Source organism: Haliotis rubra, unplaced genomic scaffold (genome assembly GCF_003918875.1).
Source record: "Haliotis rubra isolate DU_JTF1 unplaced genomic scaffold, ASM391887v1 Scf252, whole genome shotgun sequence".
In the NCBI taxonomy this organism is placed as follows: Eukaryota; Metazoa; Mollusca; class Gastropoda; order Lepetellida; family Haliotidae; genus Haliotis; species Haliotis rubra.
In genome coordinates, this window is record NW_025766581.1 from 520,192 (window position 1) to 544,700 (window position 24,509).

General features: G+C 40.8%; 1 protein-coding gene across 1 annotated transcript in view; it reads left to right on the plus strand.

The window, feature by feature from the left end:
• Positions 1–2,022: 2,022 nt before the first annotated feature.
• Positions 2,023–24,509, plus strand: part of LOC124279591 (nucleosome-remodeling factor subunit BPTF-like) — a 29,572-nt gene continuing 7,085 nt past the window's right edge. The window contains exons 1-18 of the mRNA XM_046715433.1: positions 2,023–3,385; positions 5,369–5,489; positions 6,464–6,585; positions 6,981–7,186; positions 7,627–7,805; positions 8,481–9,078; positions 10,292–10,516; positions 12,453–12,836; positions 13,163–13,305; positions 14,431–15,465; positions 15,566–15,674; positions 15,761–16,408; positions 17,711–17,849; positions 19,756–20,127; positions 21,095–21,297; positions 21,637–21,768; positions 22,095–22,949; positions 23,913–24,201. Of these exons, the coding sequence (XP_046571389.1) occupies positions 2,385–3,385; positions 5,369–5,489; positions 6,464–6,585; positions 6,981–7,186; positions 7,627–7,805; positions 8,481–9,078; positions 10,292–10,516; positions 12,453–12,836; positions 13,163–13,305; positions 14,431–15,465; positions 15,566–15,674; positions 15,761–16,408; positions 17,711–17,849; positions 19,756–20,127; positions 21,095–21,297; positions 21,637–21,768; positions 22,095–22,949; positions 23,913–24,201 (6,761 nt within the window). The 5' untranslated portion in view covers positions 2,023–2,384. The remainder of the gene's footprint in view (positions 3,386–5,368; positions 5,490–6,463; positions 6,586–6,980; positions 7,187–7,626; positions 7,806–8,480; positions 9,079–10,291; positions 10,517–12,452; positions 12,837–13,162; positions 13,306–14,430; positions 15,466–15,565; positions 15,675–15,760; positions 16,409–17,710; positions 17,850–19,755; positions 20,128–21,094; positions 21,298–21,636; positions 21,769–22,094; positions 22,950–23,912; positions 24,202–24,509) is intronic.

The window sequence follows — 24,509 nt, forward strand, 5'->3', positions numbered from 1 at the left end:
AAGTACGCATGCCTCCCCTGTCAGCCAATGGCAATGCTAGATATATTAAGATTGGGGTGTCCTATTTTTTCATTGAAATACTATGAGTTGTAAGTGGTTTATAGAAAAACTCATTCGTCCAATCATGCAGCAAAACATCCAATACGACCCAGGTATTACAGGTTAGCTACTTTCTAATTGGCTGAAAGAGGGAAATCCTTGAGTTGCATTTGCATACAAACACGTGACTTAGGGAAGGCGGGTAAAATAGAGCTATTTTCAGTTTCATGAATTCTCTTGAAATTTCATTACAGTGGTTAATTAAAATACTTCCCAGACTAACTTTTGTGTTTCAACCTTAAGGAAATGTCTTTGTTCACCCTTCAACATAAACTAAAAGTTTTTAAAAAAATGGCATGCCATGAAAATAAATCTACCAGCGAGGTCACATGACTAGTAGCGTGATCTTGTAAGGTGGGATGTCAACTAAGCAGACGAAACATTAATGGCATCTTTGGAGTAAAGATTTAGGATTTTTGTGTATTTGATTATGAGGTAGATATTGCATTAAGGATCCCTGAGTTAAAATTAATCTTTTGCAGGATGCTTCTCATGGATTTATCGCATTTTCGCGCTATAAACTGGAATTGTAATGGCCGATCAAAAACATATAACAATCGGAAACGTAAGACGATAGGATACTTGATGATCCAAAGACGCTGCAAATGTAAGTAACTTGCTAGCTTTAACAATTGACATGTGCTGACAACATCCCCGAAGTTAGTTCGCTAACGTAGGTATTTGACTATGAAATGACCGTCCAAACGATTATAATCGATCGATTATCGATCTGACACTAGCAATTATCGATCTGACAAAATGTAACGATAACCAGCTCTAGTAATTAGTTAGCATTGTCAACATTAATCACCTGCAAATGGTGGGCATTATCAACGCTGATCACCTGCAATTAGTACGCATTGTCAGCACTGATCACCTGCAATTAGTACACATTGTCAACACTGATCACCTGCAATTAGTACACATTGTCAACACTGATCACCTGCAATTAGTACACATTGTCAACACTGATCACCTGCAATTTGTGAGCACTGTCATTACAGATTACATGCAATATGTGTTCATTGGCAATGTGCATTGTGGAGCCCATTTCCTTTGAATTCAGCATCCCCAGAGATGTCAGTAAAATTAAAACATTTCAATTTCTTATTTGGAATCGGTCTACAGCACTGTAGGTAATAGGCTATAGTTCTGATGAATTAATAAATTTGCAACATGACATAACAAGAAACAAGGATTACAAATACCCTGCCACTATGTTTGAAATCAAATTAATGATTTAGTGAAATGAGCGTATGTGTGTGTTCAAGCCGATTTTATGAGTGTCCTGTTTGTGCAAGGTTTGCTTTGGAAAGGGTCTAAAAGTAATACTAACCCACTTCCTCAGTGACTGTGTTCGACAGGCAATGTTCACCAGAATCATGCAAAAAATAAATGAACATTTACCTGACAATTTCCTGTTTGGTAATTAGTGACTGCGTACATGACATTAGGAACTTCTACTTTGAAATCTGGTGGATAAACAGGCTCCAATTTGTACATGCCGGTCCACGGCTTATTTGTCGCGGTGGCCATGCTGATGCAAAAGGAAGTTTATAATGTGAAATCACACGTTTTCTCGTTCCTTAGCACGAAAAAGATACGCATTTATTGCGTCTATTTCACACACAGACTGAGTATATAAGGGAGGTAACTGATATACTGGAAAAACATAACAACAGGTGCCCGACCGACGCACCTCATGGAACGCCTGTTCTTATTGGATAATTCGTTATCCCATTGACCACGAAATTAATTATTGTTCTACAATGCACGTTTTCAATATATGGTCGCCCGTATTTGACCGACGATGTATTTCGATTTTAGAAAGATCAAACTATCTTAATCCCGGTGAAATGCAGCGCAGACAGGAAACAATCGCTACACAGGAAAATTTGATAGCCAATGAAATCGTTTCTTTCAAACGCTTGTTCGACTTTTGTCATCTTGATTTTCAGATGCGAATTTTGAAGTAATCGCGAAAGTAACAGGTTCATTTTGATAAATCTGTGCATATTAGGGAAAGTTACAATTTGAAAAATAAGACAGTTCATATTTTTTCTTGAATTAGGCTGTTATATTTGCAGTTAGCGCAAAAATTCACTTTAGAGCTCCATTTGATAGGCCATGACAGTCACGTGACCATCGTTTGGAAAATGGCGGCTTCCAAAAATTTTCAACATGGACACTGAATATACCGAACGATGTTGAGGTACAACCTATAATCCATGTGTCTTAGGCTTTGTAACAGTTCTGGGTCTCTAAAACATCGGGATTGAGCACCCATGGCGACCCGATCACGGCGCATGAGGGGCCGTCCTCCAAAGACCCCTTTGTCAAGTAATCGCACAAATTTTCTACGAAAACCCAAAGCTTTTACAACTTCGAGTGACCCAAACTCACGATCAAGCACACCTGTCAGTGGACCTTACTTTGGTATACCCAATTCCAGAGGCAATGGCAGGTCGGACCGGGGAAGAGGCAGGGATTCTACAGTCAAAAGCAGAAGTTTTATCAGTAGTTTCTTGGGAGATGATGATGATATATCGTCAACAGTGGATATAGATGCAGACCGAAGCAGTGACATTACTGACCTGGATACTATCGATCTTGACAACAATGATTCTGATGACACCTATGAGGGTTCTTATAGCGATTTCAGTGAAGAAAGCATCAGCACCATTAGTAGTTCAGTCAGCAAGAGAAGATTATTTTCAAGAAGACCCAGGAGTCTAGATATACCAGATGACAGGGAAATACCCACTCTTACTCTACCACCGAGTTCTAATGATTTGATCTTATCTTCAGAATACCTGTGTCAAACTGTTGGAATCTTTGAAGTCCTTAGACATTTCAGAACTATACTGAGGTTGTCCCCTTTCACATTTGAAGACTTCTGTGCAGCTTTATTGAGTGATGAGCAGTGTACATTGATAGGAGAGATTCATATATGCCTGCTGAAGGCACTAATGAGAGAAGAAGAAAGCAATAGCACTGTGTTTGGACCCCATGATTTGAAAGATAGCATAAATGTGTCACTGTTTTTCATCGATGGAATGACATGGTCGGAATTAGCAAGAGCATATTTGGATAGTGATCGTCATGATGAATATCGTTCTGCTCTCCCAGCTTTGGAGTCCAGTGATTTTCCATTTGTTCCAATAAGTGACAAGTTAAAAGTACTTCAGACCCTAACTGATTTGTTCCTGGCAACAAACAAAGTTCGAGAAGAGATTACAAATGAAGGCAATATTCAGTATGATGATCATTGTAGGAACTGCCACAAGTAAGCATCTTTTCAATTCTTTATTTTCAATGATGTTTTGTATCGTCGTACCTTTAAAGGCACAGTATGTCAACAGTTCTGTGTTTTCTCATGCCATATTCAATTTTCAGACTGTAACGATAGATCACTCCACATCAAAGCCAATAATACAACCACCTTATGTCATATTAAGTTATGTATATATGTATAATTATGCATAACAACATGTAAAGTTTACCAAAAGGCTTTCATGAAGCCTGTCTGTTCTTTCCACTGAATATAAGTACATTTGCATACAAACAAGAAATGGGAAAGACTTCTGCCCGTACCCTAACCCGATAATTTAATGTCTGTATGCGCAATGTCATGTTAAAACCTATTTTATGTCTTCTAGTCCAATCATATTACCTGAATATACATATGTCTTTTCCCTCATCGTTAAATTTTAGGGGGGATACGGGCGGAAGTCTTACCGAGAAAAAACCAGTCACTTGATATAAGAATACACTGTACACCCAGTGTATGGTCCATGCAGTAATTAGTAATGAGTAGGCTCATGGGTTAATAGTTAATTTTTAGAGACAAGGCTTCAGAACGCCTTCAACGGTTGATAGGACAGCTCAGTCATAACTGTCTCTCAGATTGATAGTTTTAAGTGTAAATAATGATGAGTACTACACATAAGTATTTCCACGTGAGAACAAGTTCAGTGCCACTTAAAACTAAAATTACATAATCATGCATTCAATGTTTATGTGAGTAATTTGGTAACGCACAACTTCGAATCTGTTAATGCAGAAAGTTTGGAGTTTGTTTTGCTTATCAAGATACATTTACCACTTGGTGTAGGCTGACATTTATCCCTTATTCATAAATGTATCCCCTTAAAAAAATCAAATCCAAAAGGAGCCCAGAAGAGTTCTTGATTTCAGGCCAAAAGCTGCGAGGCAACCTAGACTTGCCCAGTCATTCCAGACTGGAGTAGGACTCCTTCTTTAATTTATTAATACCTCTGTTGATGACAGTTACAGTATATCACCACACTTAAACATGAGCAAATCAGACACATTTGTTACCTCATTCTTATTTTTGGTAATTCACTTTCATATACAAATATGAGCATAATAATTTAATTGCCTTCTGGCTCCCTTGCAATTTTCACTCACAGTTTTAGCATGTTAAACTTAAGACAACCATATATGTTAATATTATTCTTGATACAATTTGTATTTCTTTGTCATGTTTATAACACATCGCTTTTTCATTTCAAAGTTCAAACTACAACTTTGCAAGGGAAGTCATTTACTTCTTGACAAACTGATAGGTTTCAGTCCAATACAAACGTTTAGACAAGCATGGCTTTTCAGGGCTTGATTTAAGCATTAAAACCTGCATTAGTGCAACCTGAAACAGCAAAATACAGCCATATTTGTACCAACTTGCACTCAGTACATGTTAATATGTTGCTGAACAAAGACTACAGCTGGAAAACAGAATGATGAGAAACTGGTCTAGTGCAGTGACTCTGATCTACATGGACAGTGACTGAATGACATTCGCTGTTCATGTTATTCAAGTCTATGAAGTGAGATAAAATCATCTGATCATACCCAGAATAGTGTTGTGATAATAATGTTCTAAATCACCAATACCAAAACACAAGCATTATATATGATTTATTTTGAACAGAAGGTGCAACCTCTTTTTGTCTGGTGCAACAAGGTAATTACCTAAGGTTTCACAGAGTGCAAGTGGTTTTATTTCCTTAAATCAAGCCCTCCATATTCAGGGTTATAAAATAATGTCTATTTCAACTTTTTTGAAAATATGATCTGCAAGTTGTACAGGGTTGCATTTTCCTAGTAGTAAACAGTTTGGGTTACTTCCACAAGGGAGTATGATTAATCCTCCCTGAGTTTTTCCTGTCCTGACCGGTGGACTGTTATAACAGAATGGCAGATTGTTTCTGGAACTCTGATACTGGTAACTGATAATGTGTTTCAGGTTGGGTGATTTGCTGTGTTGTGAGACCTGTTCCGCCGTGTATCACCTGGCATGTGTAGATCCTCCCCTTATAGAGGTTCCTGACGACGACTGGCTCTGCAATGTTTGTCGAGCTCACCAGGTAGTAGAAATGTGAAATATTTGTCCATCCTCACCTGATCATAATTGACAAGGCTCCTCAGACCCTTGAGGATTATCATGATTATTAGGGTAGTATGTGAATCAAGGGACTCCTAAATAGTTCCATTTTTACATCGCCATGATTAGGCCTGTGACAAGGACCCGTTGATTTTCATGCTTTACTTTAGAACACTCTCAGTATTTCTGCAAATTTGTGTAAGATCACAAAAAGAATCAATATGAAGTCTTGTTTTGCAGAGTATGTTTTAGATAGGTTACATAATCATGATGATAATTATTTAATCCTATTCCTAAACATGAGATGAGTGAGTTGGGTGAACGCAGCTTAGAATAGTATTCCAGTTAAACCACAGCATGTCAGCTTTAGGAAGGAGGGCAGCCCAAAGTGATGCATATGGATGTTTACCACTTTGATGAAACCTGCCAGCCTGACTATGGCGCTATAAAACCTAGAAACATAATCAAGGCAAAATGGGATTTGAATCTACAGTGATGTGTTACTGCCGTGCTGAAGGACCCTATTCTGCAGAAGAATTACAGTACCTTAGATGACTGGGACAGATGCAGTTTATAACTTGAAAGAACTATTTTCCCTGAGGAAGGTCGTGGTTTTTCTAAAGCTAGGATGCAAATATTTCATTGATGTTTTTGTTGATCGATATATATATCCTATGGCTTATATGTGTATGTTAAATGTGTAGATTAAGGAGTTTTCATTCATGGTATGACAACTCAAGAAAAGTTTGGTGCTGCAACTGAAGTAGGGTTTATAGCGGTGTTAAACCCTGTGCTTACACTCACCCTTCAAGAGGCTTGACCAATCTACTGAAACTGACCATGATCAGTTCTACTGTATATGGACTGCTATGTTTTGAAAGTTCGATGTCCATAATGGTGAACATTTATTGTGATTGTTGTTTAGAATTTTAATGCTTATTTGTTCTCTCATTATAGGTTAAAGGTGTTACTGACTGCATATCTGAGGCTGAAAAAAGTGGCCTCCTTTGTCGACAAGAACCGTTTGGGTTTGACAGGCATGGGAGGAAGTACTGGTTTCTCATCAGAAGACTCATTGTGTATGTATTGTTTGTTAATTTATGCTTAATAACAAACAAATGAGAATTGCTTTTATCACATCCATCATATAAGCAGGATCACGTGTCCTACAATAATATGCTTAAATGAAATTGCCCCTTCGGGTTGTAGTTTCACGAACCAGTTCAGGACATTAGGAAGGGTTAGAAATTAATTCATATATATTCACTTGCCCTCAATAAATCGCATGCAACAGAGTTGCAATCTACCCAATGGTATTAAATTTTAGTCCATATGAAATGTTGATAGTCTCCCCTGAATGCTGCAAGTCTTGGATGAGCTGACTTATGTTTATTGAGAAACATGCTTTTATTACATCACTTTTCTGCATGGTTATCATGTCAAGAGTATTCTGTATGACTGCTTGGTATTTCAGTGAAGGGGAGAATGAAGTGTGGTACTACAGCACCAAGGCCCAGATCGATGAATTGTTTGAGGTCATGGACGGGCGGGACTGGGAGCGTGACCTTGTGTCCACTCTTCACGAGATGCGAGACGACATCTGCAAACAGATGACCATTACAGATGAGCTCACAAACACAGCCAGAGGAAACAAGAAATCATCCTTAGAAGTGGAAACAAGTAAGTAGCTTAGATCTTATGCAGCTTCCAGTGATTTATCTATTTCCAGAGATTTGCCAATTTTCAACCCAAAGTCTGCAACAAATGACTAGAAATTGTACTGTTGTATGAGACCACAGACTTTTGTTGTTAGGCTTTAACTTTGTAATTGTTAAAATTGTAAGAAATTTCACACTATGCCTTAAATGTTATGATTTTAATTGTGTTTTTTTTTACTATTCTTTTTATTCACTTAATGAAGGGGCAACAAGCAGCTTTTCAGGTTCAAGATGGATGTTTTATATACTTCCACACCACTTGGAAAACACTATATTGCCATGACGATCCTTTGTTTTTTGTTGACATGTTTTTCACATTAATATTTTTAAAACTTATAGAAAATATAAAGCAAAGGAAACAGTTTTTGAGTCACCTAATGACCCTATAAATTTCTGTTTCAGCTCAGCTGACCAAGCTACAAGCGGACCGAGCACTGAAGAAGGCCCAGGAGGAAGTGGAGAAGAAAGCCAAAGAGGAGGAAGAGAAGCAGAAGGAAGAACAGAAGAAATTTGAAGCAGCACACAGGGCTGAGAACGATGGCCAACTTAATGAAAGAACTGACGGGATTAGTCCGATGATGGTGTGTAGTTATGGTGTACAGAGAGGCGTCTCACTATCAGTATCGTTATTCAGTCTCGAGGGACAAGACCGGATACTGTTTACTTTTGATGCCACAGATTAAGTTATCAAACATTCAAAAGATGTCACTTCACATGTGCTTTTTAGCTACCTTTCACACTTTGATTTAGTACTGGCATTGCACATGTACGAGTACAGTATCCGGTTCCAGATTAGATGAGTAAGTGAGTTTGGTTTTACGCCCATTTTAGCAACATTCCAGCAACATCACAGGGGGGGGGGGGACACCAGAAATGGGCGTCACACATTGTACCCATGTGGGAAATCAAACCCGGGTCTTCAGCGTGACGAGCCAACGCTTTAACCACTAGGCTACCCCACCGCCCCCCAGATTAGATGAACAGCTGGAGAATGTCATAAATGTTGTCAACATTGATTAACAGATAAAACAAGTGGCAAACACTACAGATACTGTTTAGCATCGTTGCCATGTCTTGCCGGACTGTGCTCCCTTGTTATACAAGTAGTCATTACAGCAAGTCACACGAAGCTGAGGTCTGGTATGGAAAAGTAGACTGATTCTAAGTATCAGGCAGAATCTGATGGTCTTTTTCCATGTATGTTGATTTTGTTTGTAAACAGTTGATCAATCCTTCATGTTTGATACATATTTCAGGAGACTACTCAAGTGACCGCAGCATCTACAACCACTACAACTACATGCACGTCAGCCATGACTGTGAGGGCTGTGAGCCCCGACGGCATCACCAAAACAACACAACAGATTACAGAGAAAACTGAGACAACCACCATCAAGTCCACCACCTTCACGGTGTCATCAACAGGGCTCAAACCATCTGATACTGAAGACACGGAAGACAAGATGGATACCTCAGATCCTGTGAATGAGACCATCAACAGCAGCTCAACTGAGGCAGAAGACAAGTCAGGTACTGAGCAGCCCACGTCTGACTCCGTGGAAGGAGCGCCGGAAAGCAAGTCGGAAACAGAAAGTGAAAAATCAACAAATAACCCCTCCATAGTCAGCCTTCAGTCTGTTTTCCCCAACGCCAAGACCAGTTTGTTAAAGACACTGGATGAGAAGACTGGGGATGGAAGTCCCCAGACTAAAACTGTTCTAGTTGTGAACCGCGAAGGCGGGAAAGTTACCTTGTCAGTTGCAACACAGCCACTGGCTGATGGGTCTAAAGATCAGTCGCTTGTCCTTGGGCAGAAAACTACTACCACAACGTCCACCACCAGCAGTGCGTCAGGTATGTGCAGTGCAGCTGGAGCTGAGGATCACCTGAGTACACAATACAATGCATGTCATGATAAGAACTGACCTTACCACTCGTATCACAATACTCTTCAACAAATAGTAACTTATTTGAGAACTGACAATTAGGGATGCCACGATACATCGATACTTTTTCTAAGACGATACCATTATCGATCCAGAACTTTTATATCTCTGAGAATAAAAATGTTGATCTTTTCATGGACAATTATAAAATATGAAATATTAATGTTAAAAATGTAATTAAATTTACGCAATAATGCTGCAAAAATAGGTATCGTGATACATTGAATCGTGACATGGGTATCGTGATACGTATCGATTCATGAAACTTCTGTGTCGTGACATCCCTACTGACAATATCACAAAATACCTCAACAAATATCAACTGTTTTAAGGATTGTGATGACACAGAAATCTGGTTTGTTTAATGCAATTTGTTTTGAAAATACTCTAGTTAGTTTTGCTGTTGGGTTGAATCAGCTGATTCTCAAGATTTGAAAGAATGACCCCTATTTATTGCACATGACTCCCTTGAATAGAGGAAGGGAGTCAAGAAGACACCCATATTCAAAAGCCCTGCACAATTCCTGTTACTACAGCATTTCAATGATTTGACCATTCCTTTGTAAGGATTGATGAAATTGCTGAAATACAGTTGTTAAACTTCTTAATGTCCTCTGCGATTTGTTGACATTTTTAGTGTTTTGTCTCTGTAAGACATTACCGCTCTACGCGATCTCCATATAACCAGGGTTTTTTAACTGTAAAACTCTTGTAACTTGTATACACAAAATTAACTAACTGATACGGGCTGCATGGCTGGTACTGGTTCTGGGCCTAGATTTTCGAAGCTCTCTTAACGCTAAGATAGTCGTAAGTGCCATACATTAACATTAACTTACGACTATCTTAGCGCTAAGAGAGCTTTGAAAATCTAGGCCCTGTACTGTCCTGGTAAAATTGTCTAAATCTTTGTTGCGAACCAATGGCTACATTGTGCCAAGTATTCCGTCTAGTATTCCTTCTTTCCATAGTGATAAACCCGACTCACTCTGATTGTAACGGTTATATGGTAGACAACTCTTTACAATAAAACAAGCTATATTTAGTGGATCACACCTAATTTGAGATTATATATTTGTTTCATGTTATTCATTACATTATTTTGTTTCATTTGATTTCAGCTCTAGAAACACGGAAAATACTGACCCGATCCAAAACTGGTTCTTTGACCCCCAAACAGTTTACCGATTCTGTGACCTCAACCACGTCCTCATTCAAGAGTAGTGGGAAAACCTCAGCGGATGATGTTCTAGTCATAAACCGAGACGGGGAGATAACACGAGTCACTCGAAGCAAGAGTTCAATCATGGCATCTTCTGCAACAGTCTCACAGTATTTCCGACTTGGTACGTCCCATTAATTGTGAAGAGTGCTCATTCTGTAGAAGGGGACTAACAGGATCGGGTGGTCAGGCTTGCTGACTTGGTTGACACATGTCATCACATCCCAATGCGTAGATCGATGCTCATGGTGTTGATCACTGGATTGTCTGTTACAGACTTGATTATTTACAGACCGCTGCCATATAGCTAGAATATTACTGAGTGTGGCTAAAACTAAATTGTGAAGCGTGATGTAGGTAAATAATAAGATGTGTATTTATAATGCGCTGAATTCCACACCTAAAGCATGCTCAAAGCGCGACATATTTACAAATATTTACAAAGCAAAGGTTATGCTAGAACGAGGGTAAAATTTTGGAAAGTTAAGTTATAGATTGTAATATTTTCTGAAAAGATGGGTTTTCACGGAACTTTTAAATGAGTCAATGGAGGGAGACATTTTGAGTTCAGTCGGGAGTTGATTCCACAACTGTGGAGCACCATAGCTGAAGGAGCCAAACCCGAATGCCTGGAGATAAGTCCATTGGTGGTTAAATATGCAGGTCATTGCTAATATGTAGTTTCAACTATTTCTTTTTGGGTCAGTGATGTTTTTGGTAATATATGGTCAAAGATTTGTGTCTTAGTTTTATTTCTTTGAATGTAAAAGTTATCTGCAGAGAAAACATTATTGTGAAAGGATTGTTATAAAAAGAAGTTTGTAACAAAATTATTATTTCTTATAACATGGCCCAGTCAAGGGTATCTTGAGAAAATGATATAAAGAAAGGCTGTAGGTACAGAATTTGAAAATCTAAACATAGTAGAACTAAAACTGCTTGTGGTAATCTTGTATGTAATGACCCATGGGATTTGAGGGACCCGCCAGTATGAAGGTTTCAGGAGCGCGAGTAATTATTTCAAGCATTATTTAGTGTTCTAAAGTGTCATATGTACCTGAGTAAATTTCCGTGCCTTTTTGTCCCCCGCCGCAACGGGGGACTATGTATTCAGCGCCGTACGTCCGTCCGTCCCGTTTCTTGTTAACGTGATATCTCATGAACTGTTGTACCCAATGTCTTCAAATTTGGTGACAGCCTAAATTGGGGGATTACCCAGACAGCAGTCGATTTTGGTGACCTTGACCTTATTTTCAAGGTCACCACGACATTGACCACTTGTGAAACTCTTGTTAACGCGTTATCTAATGAACTATTGTATCCAATGTCTTCAAATTTAGTGACAGCCTACATTGGGGGATTACGCAGACACCAGTTGATTTGGGTGACCTTGACCTTATCTTGAAGGTCGCCATGACACTTTGACCACTTTTGAAACCCTTGTTAACGCGATATCTCATGAACTGTTCTACCCAACGTCTTCAAATTTAGTGACAGCCTACATTGGGGATTACGCAGACACCAGTTGATTTGGGTGACCTTGACCTTATCTTCAAGGTCACCACGACACTTTGACCAATTATGTCGACAGCCTACATTGGGTGATTATGGAGACACCAGTCATTTCAGGCATCTTGTATGTGACCAAAAAATAAAAAGTAGTAAATGTGTTATAAATATTCCATTCTTTAGCGGCGGGGGACATTGCCATATCAGTGGCAAACACTTGTATACACATGTGTTAGATTGAATTGTGGATGTGATGTTTGGGGTCTAAGCAGTACACAGTAGCCATGCTTTCTACCAAAACTGGGGCGGTAGGGTAGCCTAGTGGTTAAAATGTTTGCTCATCACACCCAGATTCTAATCCCCACATGGGTACATGGTTTAAAGTCCATTTCTGGTGCCCCCACCCATGATATTGCTGGAATATTGCCTAAAGCAGTGTAAATCTAAACTTACAGGCTCGCTCACTTTTACTATGTGGGCATGTTGTGAGATATCTGAATTCTTATTTAAAGCACGGTAGAACCCATCTCACCCACTAACTCCCATTGCAGGTAATGAAGGTAACTACAAGTTGTACACGAACCAGTATTCCACAAACACCCTGGCCCTCAACAAACACCAGCATAACGAGGAGCGTGACAAGCGCAGGCATCTATCACACAAGTTCAGCATGACGCCGACCAGCGAGTTTAAATGGAACGGCACAGTGTTCGGCAACAGGATGTTGACAGTGTCCACACTGAGACTGAGCATCACTCAGCTGGAGAACAACATCCACACACCGTTCCTACATCCAAACTGGCCCATTCATCGACAGAACTGGCAGAAGGCTGTCCACATGTGTCAGAACCCACAGGACTTCGGTCTGGCTCTAGCCATTTTAGAGGCTTGCATTAAACCAGTTATCTGCAACCCTGTGTGGACTGAAGCTCTAGGTACTGTCTGTTTATTAATCGAAAGAACCTGTGAAGATCTGTGTTAGAATTGGTCTGCAGCAACCCATGCTTGTTGTAAAGGCGACTAACGGGATGGGGTGTTCAGGCTCGATGACACTTGTCATCACATCCCTATTGTGTAGATCGATGCTCATGATGTTGATCACTGGATTGTTTGGTCCAGACTCAATTATTTACAGAACATCGCCATATAGCTGAAATATTGCTGAAATACAGCGTTAAACAGCAAACATATTAATGGAAATGTTAGTTGTCGTGTAGTTTTTCGTCCTTGTTTGTCTGACCTATGGCTGCTGTTCTCCCAGGTCACAGTCGATTACAGAGGATCACCACAGCTGATCGTGAGGAGATGAAGAAGAGGGAGAAAGAGGTGAAGAAGAGGAAGGAAGAGGAAGATGAGGGCAAGCCACTGGTGTGGATCAAGTACCCCCTGGGACTAAAACATCAGGTAACATGCACAGAGATGGAGAGGAACTCTTTTGGGGGATTACTGTTTTAGAATTACCTGATAATTGATTCATCTTTGTAGCATTCTGATGGTGAAATGAGAACATGTTGCTAAATAACAAACTATAAAGAAGATCTGGTTTGTGCAACCACTGTTTGACAGGCTAGTGCTTGTCTTTGGATTCAAACTGCATCAGTTGATGATGTCAATCACTGGATGGTCACGTCCAACCTTAATTATGTGCTGGCTGCCATTATTATAGCATATTTCTGAGTGATATCTTTAGAAAACAAGCTAACAGACATTGTTAATGGCAGTCCTGTAATAGTGTTGTATTGCATTAGGAAGATTTCAACAAATGTGTCTGTACAAGTATGTTTATGATATTCGCTTGACTGTACTCAAATGGGTCTAACTTTGATCATGTATTTGCATTTTGTACTGCTACTGTATCTCTCTCAGTAAGAAAACGTTTTTTCATTTTGTAGTGAGATCCGGGGTAGAATAGGTCTTCAGCAACCCATGCTTGCCACAAAAGGCGACTATGCTTGTCGTAAGAGGCGACTAACGGGATCGAGAGGTCAGGCTTGCTGACTTGGTTGACACATGTCATCAGTTCCCAATTGCTGTTGATCACTGGATTGTCTGGTCCAGACTTGATTATTTACTGACCGCTGCCATATAGCTGGAATACTGCTGAGTGCAGCGTAAAATAAACTAAACTCACTCATTTGGTAGTGATGAGTGTTAACATTATTAGACTGATCATTGGTTTGCAAAAGATTCCGATGGAAATAGAACAAGAATGTCTTATATTAGGAGTTTTTCTCCGCCTGTAGCAGTGACATATGTCAATAAACAATAAGTCATGGATTGAGTGGAATAATAGTGCTGTTATATGCCCTTTGACCTAGTTGATTTAGTTATGATTCACCACAAATTAAGCAAAATCAGCAAAATGGAGAACTCATGCTGATTTTATGGTTGTTTCATGGCAGTTCTGAAACATGCAATCTTTATATTATAATGTTTTTACTGCTTTCATAAAAATGATTATATCGATGGAAACTGATCAAATATTATTATTCAGAATGTAAACCATCAAATGTATTGTGTGTCCAACAGGTGTGGAAACAACGGGGAGAGGAGTACCGAATTACAGGAGGCAATGGCTGGCTCTGGAATAGTTCAGTCAGGAATTACAGCATTGTTCCTCAAGACACTGTAGGACTCCGTGGTGTGGCTGCTAAACTCCGAGCAAGGAAGAAGAAAGCTTTGAAAGCATCAAAAATGGCTCAGGCTTCTGAGAAGATGTCTGTGGATGACAAAGAAGACCCAGAGTTGTTGAAAAGCAAAAGCAGCGTTGAGGCAGAGAGCAAGGTGAAGGAAGAAGATCCAGAGACAGATGCTGATGTAACGATGAAGGACAGTGAGAAAGAGGAAGGAGGTGAGAAAGAGGAAGGAGGTGAGAAGATGGAAGTTGAAGATTCTGAAAAGGAGGATTCAAAGGAAAAGGTTCAGAGCAAAAGCGAAGAGGAATCAAAAGCTGATCAAACAAGTGAAAAAATGGAAACGGATGAAGTGAAAGTGGAAAGCAAAGATGAAACAGTTGAGGAAGAGGGGAAGAAAGATTTGAAGAACAAGAAGAAGGATGAAGATGAGAAATTGGAGGAAGAATTTCAGGAGTTGCAGAAACAGCTACCCCCCAAAGTGGATGTGGATCTGATTGATGTAGGCAAAGCAATGTTGGAGAGGACATACTACATTAAGGTGACAAAGCCATATGCTAAACTGGACAGCTTGCTTGACCGCAGACAGAAGCAAGATGAATGGGAGCGGAAAAACAGGCAGGCTTTGGAGCAGCAGATAGCTTGGAAGCTGAAATGGCAGTCAGGCAAAGATGGAAAGTCAACTGATATAAAAATCAAAGTTGGAGATTGCAAGAAATCATCACCAGAGGTGAATGGTTTGGATCTGAAACCTGATGTGAAAGGGTATAAGGGTATGTGTTATTCGTTGCTATGCAGGACGAAAGGTAGCGAATGGTGTTACTCCCCAGTGTGTCGGAAGGAGAGGCTGTCTAGTCCAGATCTGGATGTGTCCAAAGTGAAGGATGAGCCTGGTGAGGACAGTATCAAAATGGAGGATGCGGGTCCCCCCTGACATCGACATCAGTATGGAGGATGAGGAGATCGATGTCGAAGGGGACAAAGATAACAAGTCAAATGGCTCATCAGTTGATCTCATCAATTCTCTCAAGTCTGCAGTCAAAGATGATTCAAGTAATGATGCTTCATCCAAATCCATTCCTGTTCCAAAAGAAGCAGAGGACGACAAAAAGACAATCATCATTTCTGGAGGCAATGCTGGTACTGGTGGCAGTGTTTCCGTTTCATCAGATTCCAAAGGAGAAAGTAGTGGCAGCACAACTGCAAAGTCTTTGATAAATTCTGACCCGCCAAAGTGGCCCAGCTCTTTGCAAACCGTGCAGGAGTCAACCTCTCACAAGCACATTCAGCCTTGCAACAGGCAATTTCCAAAATGAGCATAGACGATCTCAAGGCTAAGTTGCCTCCAGTTCGGAAAAGCACAGAAAAGTTCAAACTTGCAAAATTTACAAAGATTGGTAAACGTGGGGCAGCTAAGAGCTTGAAAAAGGCTAGTTTACCTGTGTGCCAAAAGTTCCAAAATGCCACCAAGAAAAAAAGCATATTTATTCTAGAGAGGCATGACCTCAGGAAGATGGCTCGAAAAGGCAGCAATAGAGAGGCCAGTGGATTTAATTATAACTGTAAAATGAACAATGTGAACTGGATTTATCCATGTCCCCGTCCCCTGTTCCGCACTGCGTGGCGGTTCCGGACTCAGACCATCAAGTCCTTAGCGGCAGCTGCTCTGCAGCTCAGGATATTGTGGTCCTGCATCAGGTGGGACGATGTGGCAGTCAAACCACCTGCAGGCGGAACGAACACTGTCTCCACGGAGACCGAAATAACCACCACTGAGTTGTTGAAGCGTAGAGATGTAGGACCATATGGTCTCAGGTCCGAGTTCCTGGTCAGGAAAATTGTTGTTCCTATTGGAGTACCAACTCAGCCGAAAGGTAAGATGTGATTCAGACTCCTTGTACTTATTTCAGTCATTGATTGTTGACAAGTCATTCACATAGGTTGTTAATAGTTTTATTTGTTTACTCCCTTCAATCAAGTCTGTAGGACCCATGAAGTTCTGGATTGGAATTGTTGTTCAGTAACCCATGCTTGTCTTAAGAGGTGACTAACAAGATCGTGGGGGTCAGGCATGCTGACTCAGATGACACATGTCATTGTATCCCAATTGCGTAGATCAAAACTAATGCTGTTGATCACTGGATTGTCTGGTTCAGACCGCCGCATATAGCTGGAATATTACAGAGTGCTGTGTAATACTAAAGTCACTCACTCACTCCAGTCTGTAGGATATTTATGCAACAATTAGTAAACATGTTTTTAAGAATTCTGATTAAAATGGGAACATGCATGATTGATACATCGAGTAATTATGCACAGTGTAGTTATGCTGTTGTATTTTTCAACAAATGTGCTTCTTTGTACACAAGTGACACAAATTTCACCGGGTAATGGGGATCTGTTTTGCAGTATTTACACAGATCACAGTTAGGGACCATTCATATTTTATGACTAGAGGGGGTGATAATGATTTTTATGGAGAAGGATGTTCAATTTGAATGACCTCCCCAAAGGTTATGTACAAAGGAAGTGAAACACACACACATCCCCTGCATGTCATGTACAAAGTCAATGACACCCTCCCATCCCCTTTCCCCTTCCCATATTTTAAAGCATATGTTTAAAATATTTTTACGTACAAAATTGCTGACCCCCCTAGGAACATGTGTACAAAATTGCTGACCTCCCCAGAACAAAATGGTTGACACACTACCCCCACCCCCACCCCTTAAAAACCATCATCAAACAAAACACACACACCCACCCCCAGCCATAAATTATGAACGGTCCCTTATCAGGAGCTTTGGCGATTTTTATGTCCATTGTTATGTAATGGATTTTACTTTGTGTTTCTGAATTTATCACAGTTGGAAGTAAAGCAGTGAACATAATGAAAATATATCGTATTTCAGGTCTATCCTTTGTGGGATTTTGGGAGTTTAATAATAACCTTTCAGTACCCCTAAAACATTGTTTGGGCCTTTGTATTTAGGCCTAGTATCTATATGTACTAGAAGTTATCATGTTTAACATTTCTTTTGTTGGATTCGGAACATTTCTTATGGAATTATCCAATTCTGCGTTCAGGAGTGACTCTTCAGTTTGTGAACACATAATAACCAGTGCAAGTACAAAACAAGATGAAAGTTGCTAACTTTGTTCTCTCAATTTCACAGAAAAGTACACACCTCAGCGAAGTGGACTGAGAGAAAGGAAGAGACCAGAATCTCCAAAACAGACCGAGCCAAGCGTGACAGAAACTTGGGTCCCAGAGGAGGACTTGGACTTATGGGAAATCAAACAGTTCGGGGAAAAGTGAGCAAACTTTGACTGGATGTGCCTTTAATCATAAGCAACAAGAGACCAGCTGGTGATTAGGAACTGAACCCAGTGCTGTCTGTGCCCAATTATTGCCTCCCAGTAGTCCTGTCATGATTCATGCGTGTATTCAGTGAATCAACACTGTATCCCTTCATGGATTCAATTCATTATTCTGGGTCACTAGAATCACATTTAATCTAGTTTCTTGTTTATCTAGGTGAGATATGCAAAATGGAATCTATCCAAGAAATGCAGTAGCGTAACTTATGTTGTTTTGCCAAGGCCTCTTGTGACACTGTCATTGGGCAATATGCAGCATTATTGGTGATGAATTTCTTTTCTGCTTTACAGAAAATATCATTGAAATGTTTCAATGTAAGCAAGTACATGACAGATATGTTATTTTATTCCTTGATAGTAAACATTAAGTATGCATGAATTCATATTCGCATTCGTTACTATATATTCATAAAGCTCTTCGTTTGTACCTCATAGTGATTTATTGCCCTGTTCCACAGTGATATTTCTGCACCGAAATATTGCCCCAGTACTTCAAGCTTATTTTAAGACCCCGGGGAGACTATGTATTCAGCAGCGTCCGTCCGTACGTCCCGATTCTTGTTAACGCGATATCTCATGAACTGTTGTACCCAATGTCTTCAAATTTGGTGACAGCCTACATTGGGGGATTACATAGACACCAGGCGATTTTCGTGACCTTGACCTTATTTTCAAGGTCACCATGACACTTTGACCACTGAACTAACTCTTGTTAATACGATATCTCTTGAACTATTGTACCCAATGTCTTCAAATTTGGTGACAGCCTACATTGGGGGATTATGCAGACACCAGTTGATTTGGGTGACCTTGAACATACCACGACACTTTGACCACTTTTCAAACTTATGTAAACACAATATCTCATGAAACATTGCACCCAATGTCTTCAATTATGTCAGCAGCCTACATTGGGTTAGTTTGCAGACACCAGTCATTTCTTGTATGTGACCAAAAAATATAAAGTAGTAAATATAGTAAATATTTCTTTCTTCTTTAGCAGCGGGGGACATTGCCATATTAGTGGCAAACACTTGTTGCTTAGGTTAGAATACTCCCCAGGGTTCGAAATACCCCATATATTAGCGTACCATGGCATGATAAATATTGAAATGGCATGGTTAAAAATTGTTCTCTGTGCCCTTATGGCATGCCTAATTTTTTGGAAACATAACTCACCTTTAATCATTTAATCCCCCAAACAATCATTTTTTTCCAAATTGAATAATGCCCTACATATCTAAATGCTCATAAACCCATTTCTTTATTTAACAATAAATTCAAAATCATCATCATTGTCATTTATTCTAAAAACAAGTGGGCACACTTGATTTGTGAAAGGCACGCTTAAAATATTTGTCTGGTGCCCTAAGGCACACTTACAACAAAAAATATTTCTATCCCTGTGACAATAGTAACAATGGTGATGCTCGATGACTTTGTTGATTACATATCATTGTCTCCAAACAATGCTTGGTCCAGATCGAAATTTTGAGAGGTTGCCATCTGTTTGATGGCAAATTTCAGAATGTGTTTGGGCTGGAATCCCCTCATGTGCATATTGTATGATAGCCGCCATTGCTGAAACTTTGCTGAAGCTGTGTAAAAACATACCAAGTGTGGGGAAGAGTATAAGATAAGCGAGTACGGTTTTACGCCGCCTTTAGCAATATTCTGGCAATATCACGGCGGAGGACACCAGAAATGGGCTTTACACATTGTACCCATGTGGGGAATCACACCCCGGCCCTCAGCGTGACGAGCGAACGGCTTAACCATTAGGCTACCCCACTGCCCCAGTATGAGATGAACAGTGTGAAAACTTGATCATGTTTTTCAGACTGGAAAAACAGAGGGCAGCATCACAAGAGAAAACCATTATTGTGACAACCACAACAACATCTACAGCAACAACATCTACACAGAACGCTGCTCAAATTAAAGCACAAATGGAGCAGCAGCTGAAACAGCAGAGGTTTGCTCTGCAGCAGAAACGCTTACAGGAAGCACAGGGCAAGACTGGAGTCATCACAGTTTCCACGTCAACAACAACAACAGCAAGCAGCATCATCAACTCCACATCCACGTCATCCACACCCATCAAGACCATCACTCTGACGACAAACACGGGAGGCTTGAGCACCATCACCACACCAACAATCATCAAACAAGTTCAGATGCAGCCCAAGACAATTATTGCATCCAGCTCTCAGTAAGAGATGATACAATAATATGTTCAATAAATGTCTTTATCAAATAATCACAATATTTATTTAATGCTAGATATAGCCAATTGTCCCTTGTTTAGAGATGAGATCTTCACAGATTATGTTATGTACAACCCGATTAGTCTATAATAAGAACATTGAGTCTTCTGGCCTGAACCTTGTTATAGACAGACTTTGTGTTCAATTTGATGTGACCGCCTCCGTGGTGTAGTGGTTAGAGCGTCCCCCCGGAGAGCGGAAGGTTGCGGGGTTCGATCCTCCACCGCGTCATACCAAAAGACATTAAAATATGGTACTTGTTGGTCCCTGCCTGGCGCTCGGCATTAATGGGTACAACAAGGACTGGTCGGCTCGGAGTCAGTATAATGTGTCTGAGTGGGGTATTCATGCTTCACTGCGGGCATGGTATCTCAGTGGGCTAGCACTATAAAACCAAGTTAAGTCTGGGCTAGTACAAGCAGCCGCACATGCACATACACACGCATGCACGTCGTCATATGAGTGAAATATTCTCAAGTACTGCGTTAAACCCAATTTCACCTCACCTCACCTCAATTTGATGTTAACTATTCCTTTGCTTGCTAGACATACCAGAAGCCATACTCAGGCTTTGGAACAGTGCCTCAAAGTATTAGTTGTCAACATACTTTGATTTGTTTACAGACATGTACGAATTTGTTGCAAAATTTATGTTGCATGGTTTGGATACAGGGTTATAAAGCTCTTTACTATTTCTGAAAAATAGTAATATATGTTTGTGATTCATTACCAAATCATAAATATTTTTGTATAAAACTTACAAGGTTTGTTTGCTCAGTGTTGTGATGGTTCTAGTAGACCTAACTCGTATTTTGTGATGGTTCTAGTAGACCTAACACATATTTTGTGATGGTTCTAGTAGACCTAACTCGTATTTTGACGTTAAACATATGGTAGTTTTAGCTAGGAAAGTAATGGTTTGATGTTCCCTGCAGACACAGCATCCCCTGTGCGCCCGGGGGTGAAGGTTCAGCTGCCAGGGACAACCATTACTCTCCGACCCACATCAACAGTAGCTCTTGCACCGAAACCGGGAGTAACCATGGCGACCACTGCCACAACCACTGCTCAAGCAGCACGTCTCATCGCACCTGGACAAGTGCAGACACCTAAAAGTAGGGATTAAACATGTTCCTGTGAAACTGTGCTTTTATGAGTCATCTTGTGTCTGTATATTGTATCTATCTTAAGTAAAATTAGATGTCTATTGGAAAGTATTGATTGTTGAATTGCTGGCTTAATTATAATTTATATAGCTGGTATATTGCGGCATCCAGTGCCCAACAGAAAAAAAATAACAAAAGACATAACAGTGATGGAGGTTTAATGATTACAGTCAGTCATTTGCTACAAGCAGGTGAACTACAGATGATCGGTGCCTAGTTGATAAGGTTCTGATTTAAAAACCTGTCCTAGATATTCCATGATATATTTTTCATCACACTTCTCTTCAGCTGCCGTGCGCCTCCCTGGAGCGGTCCAGATACGTCCCCAGGTAGTGGCCCAGGGCTTGCCGGGACAGGTCCAAAACGTCCAGATCATCCAGGGGCCATCCGGGCAGCTCCAGGTCCGAGGACTCCTTCCAGGTAGTTTTTACTGTGCTGTTTTACGTATAGAGTGTGTCTCAGCCTTGAGGTTGAAGTGTTTGCTCCGCGGGCATATACTACATGGTATTCCCAACCTTCATTTATTTCTATACTCGGCGTAAAATTTGCTTATATATGGAATGTGAAGACATGTCTTTCACAATTTGATAATCCCACCTAATTTCTTCTAGACAATCATAACTGTTCAAGGTGGTTTAGGCAATTTTCATTGTTTCAATATTTTCATTAATAAAGAGAATATTTTCTTTAACTTTTAGTTTTGGATTATTATCTCCATTCATTACAATATGTGATTACTACCCCAGGTCAACAGATCATCCGTCTCCCTGACGGCCGCCTCCAACTCATCACCCTACCTACAGCTGCCACAGCCCAACCCATCACTGCCGTCGCCGCTAGCTCGGCCACCAGCTCCGCCGCCCCCACTGTCACCCAGGTCCAGGCCAGACCAACTGTTGCAATACGACCTCAGACCATTGTGGTCAGCGCTGCGTCAGTACCAGGAACCTCGGCGGTCAGTGGCGTGGCCGCCACCAGGGTAATGGTTCCAGCCCAGTTGACGGGGACCAGTGCAGGTGCAATATCCAGTACAGGGGTAGTGTCTGCAGCAGCAGCCCTGTCGGGAGTTGCCTCTCAAGTCACTACTCTCTCAATGCCCACAAGAACATTAGGAGGGAGTATTTTAGCCTCCACATCACCAGCTAAGCCCACCATCATTACATCAGTCGCCAAGGTGGCAGGCACTCCAGTTGTGTCTGCTCAAGCTGTGATGCCCAACACTACAACTCAGATCATCAAGCCGCTGATGACGTCAACACTGCCAACCATGACGCCAGTGGCGGTAGCCTCCACGTCTAATCCCTCGGTTGTGACAACAGCGGCAACTGTCATTGCTCCCAGTATAGCCATACAGTCAACGACTCAACCAACCATCATCACATCACCAGTCACTGCCAAAACAGTCCCTCGACCTCTGACCTCGCAGATAACTGTACGGACACAACTGCCGGCTCAGTCAGCTACAGTGGCTGTTACACCACGACCGCTGACTATTGTTACTTCTCCTACATCATCAGCAGCTGCAGCAGCAACACCAACACCATCAGCTGCTGCTTCGGCTGCTCAGAAGTACGCCATCACTCCTCAGGTGGTGCAGCAAGGTAAGGAATACAACAGTATTTTACATACAAAAATACATACAATCTCCAGACAAATGGCTACTTGAAACAGAAACTGACTATAGGTGTAAACAGCCATTTCATGTAGTGTTCATTGAATAATAAACCAAATTATTATCCCCCCGGCATGTAATGTGGAGGGGATATACTCGACTCCTCGTCTGTCCGTCCGTCTGTAATCGTTTTGTTTCCAGAGCATAACTCAAAAACCATTCAATATTTTTCAACAAAAATTGGTAGATATATCAATAGAACCTAAAGTGGTGCCTTTTGCTATTTACAGATTTTTGGCATTTTTATTTTTATTGGTTTCCATGGAAACGATTTGGAAGGGAGGGCTGGGCTTCATTTCCGGAGCACAACTTGAAAACCATTCAATATCTTTCTCCAATTCTTGACAGATATATCAAACAGATCTTGAAGTGGTGCCTTTTGCTATTTGCAGATTTTTGGTATTTATATTTTTCATAATTTCCATGGAAACGATTTGGACTTAGCCAAAAACAAATCAAGTTGAACTTTAAGTTAATGTCAGATGATTTGTTCTTTCAAATTTGTATGGGCCAGGGGGATTTGTCATCTTTTGATGACTTTTGTATCTGTAAATAGTCAATGTATACTGCACCAAAGGTATTACTCAGAAACACAAGTCATTCATGTTTAGATATTTACTTCAATTTGAAGGTATTCAATCAATTCATAGCACGCCATGATCCAAAAGAGTATTCCATAAGAATGTTTGATATCGTGCTGCTTGCAAGAGGTGACGTTTGGATCAGGTAGTCAGACTGTGTGAAATGGTTTCTTACTTGTCATCATATCCCAGCATTGCAGGTTGTAGCTCATAATATCAATCACTGGATTGTCAAGTCCGGGTTGCATTCATATTGCTCGGTGCAGCCAAACAAACAGAACAAAACCCTACAGACCATTCTCTCCTTGCAGTTGTGCGCCAGGCCCTCATGCAGAATCAGACACCGGAGATCCAGGCCAAGTTGCTGGCCATGCAGAGGCAGATCCAGCAGCAGCAGCAAGGTGGCACGACGGCGGTCAAGGTGACCACCCAGCCGGCGGTGGGGGTCAGCACACTCCAGTCCCAGGAGCGGCAGCTCCAGTCTCAGTTCCAGCAACAGCTGGTTACCAAGCAACAGCAGATCCAGCAGGCCCAGGCCACTGAGACGGCGCGAGCCAAACAGAGGACTCTCACTCAGGAACAGAAGGATGACCAGATGAGGTCAGTCACTGACAAGTTTGCTCTGGCCTGCAATGGGAATCATGCTAAAATATAGTGCTTTCACTGCCAACTTCTTGAAACAGAACTAATTTATTGAGGTCTGCTTTAATGTTTTGTTAGAGTTTGACTGCCACTGGTAATTATTTTCATTTGCAACATATATTGGTTAATTTTTCCTTATCCTGACTCATGCTTATTTGCTTTCTCATCCTCTCTTCCAAACGGTCAAGTGGATACTTGAATCCCTTCAATTCCCTTGAGCGAACGTACAATCACTCACCCTGAATTACCTCCCTTCTCCCGCCAAA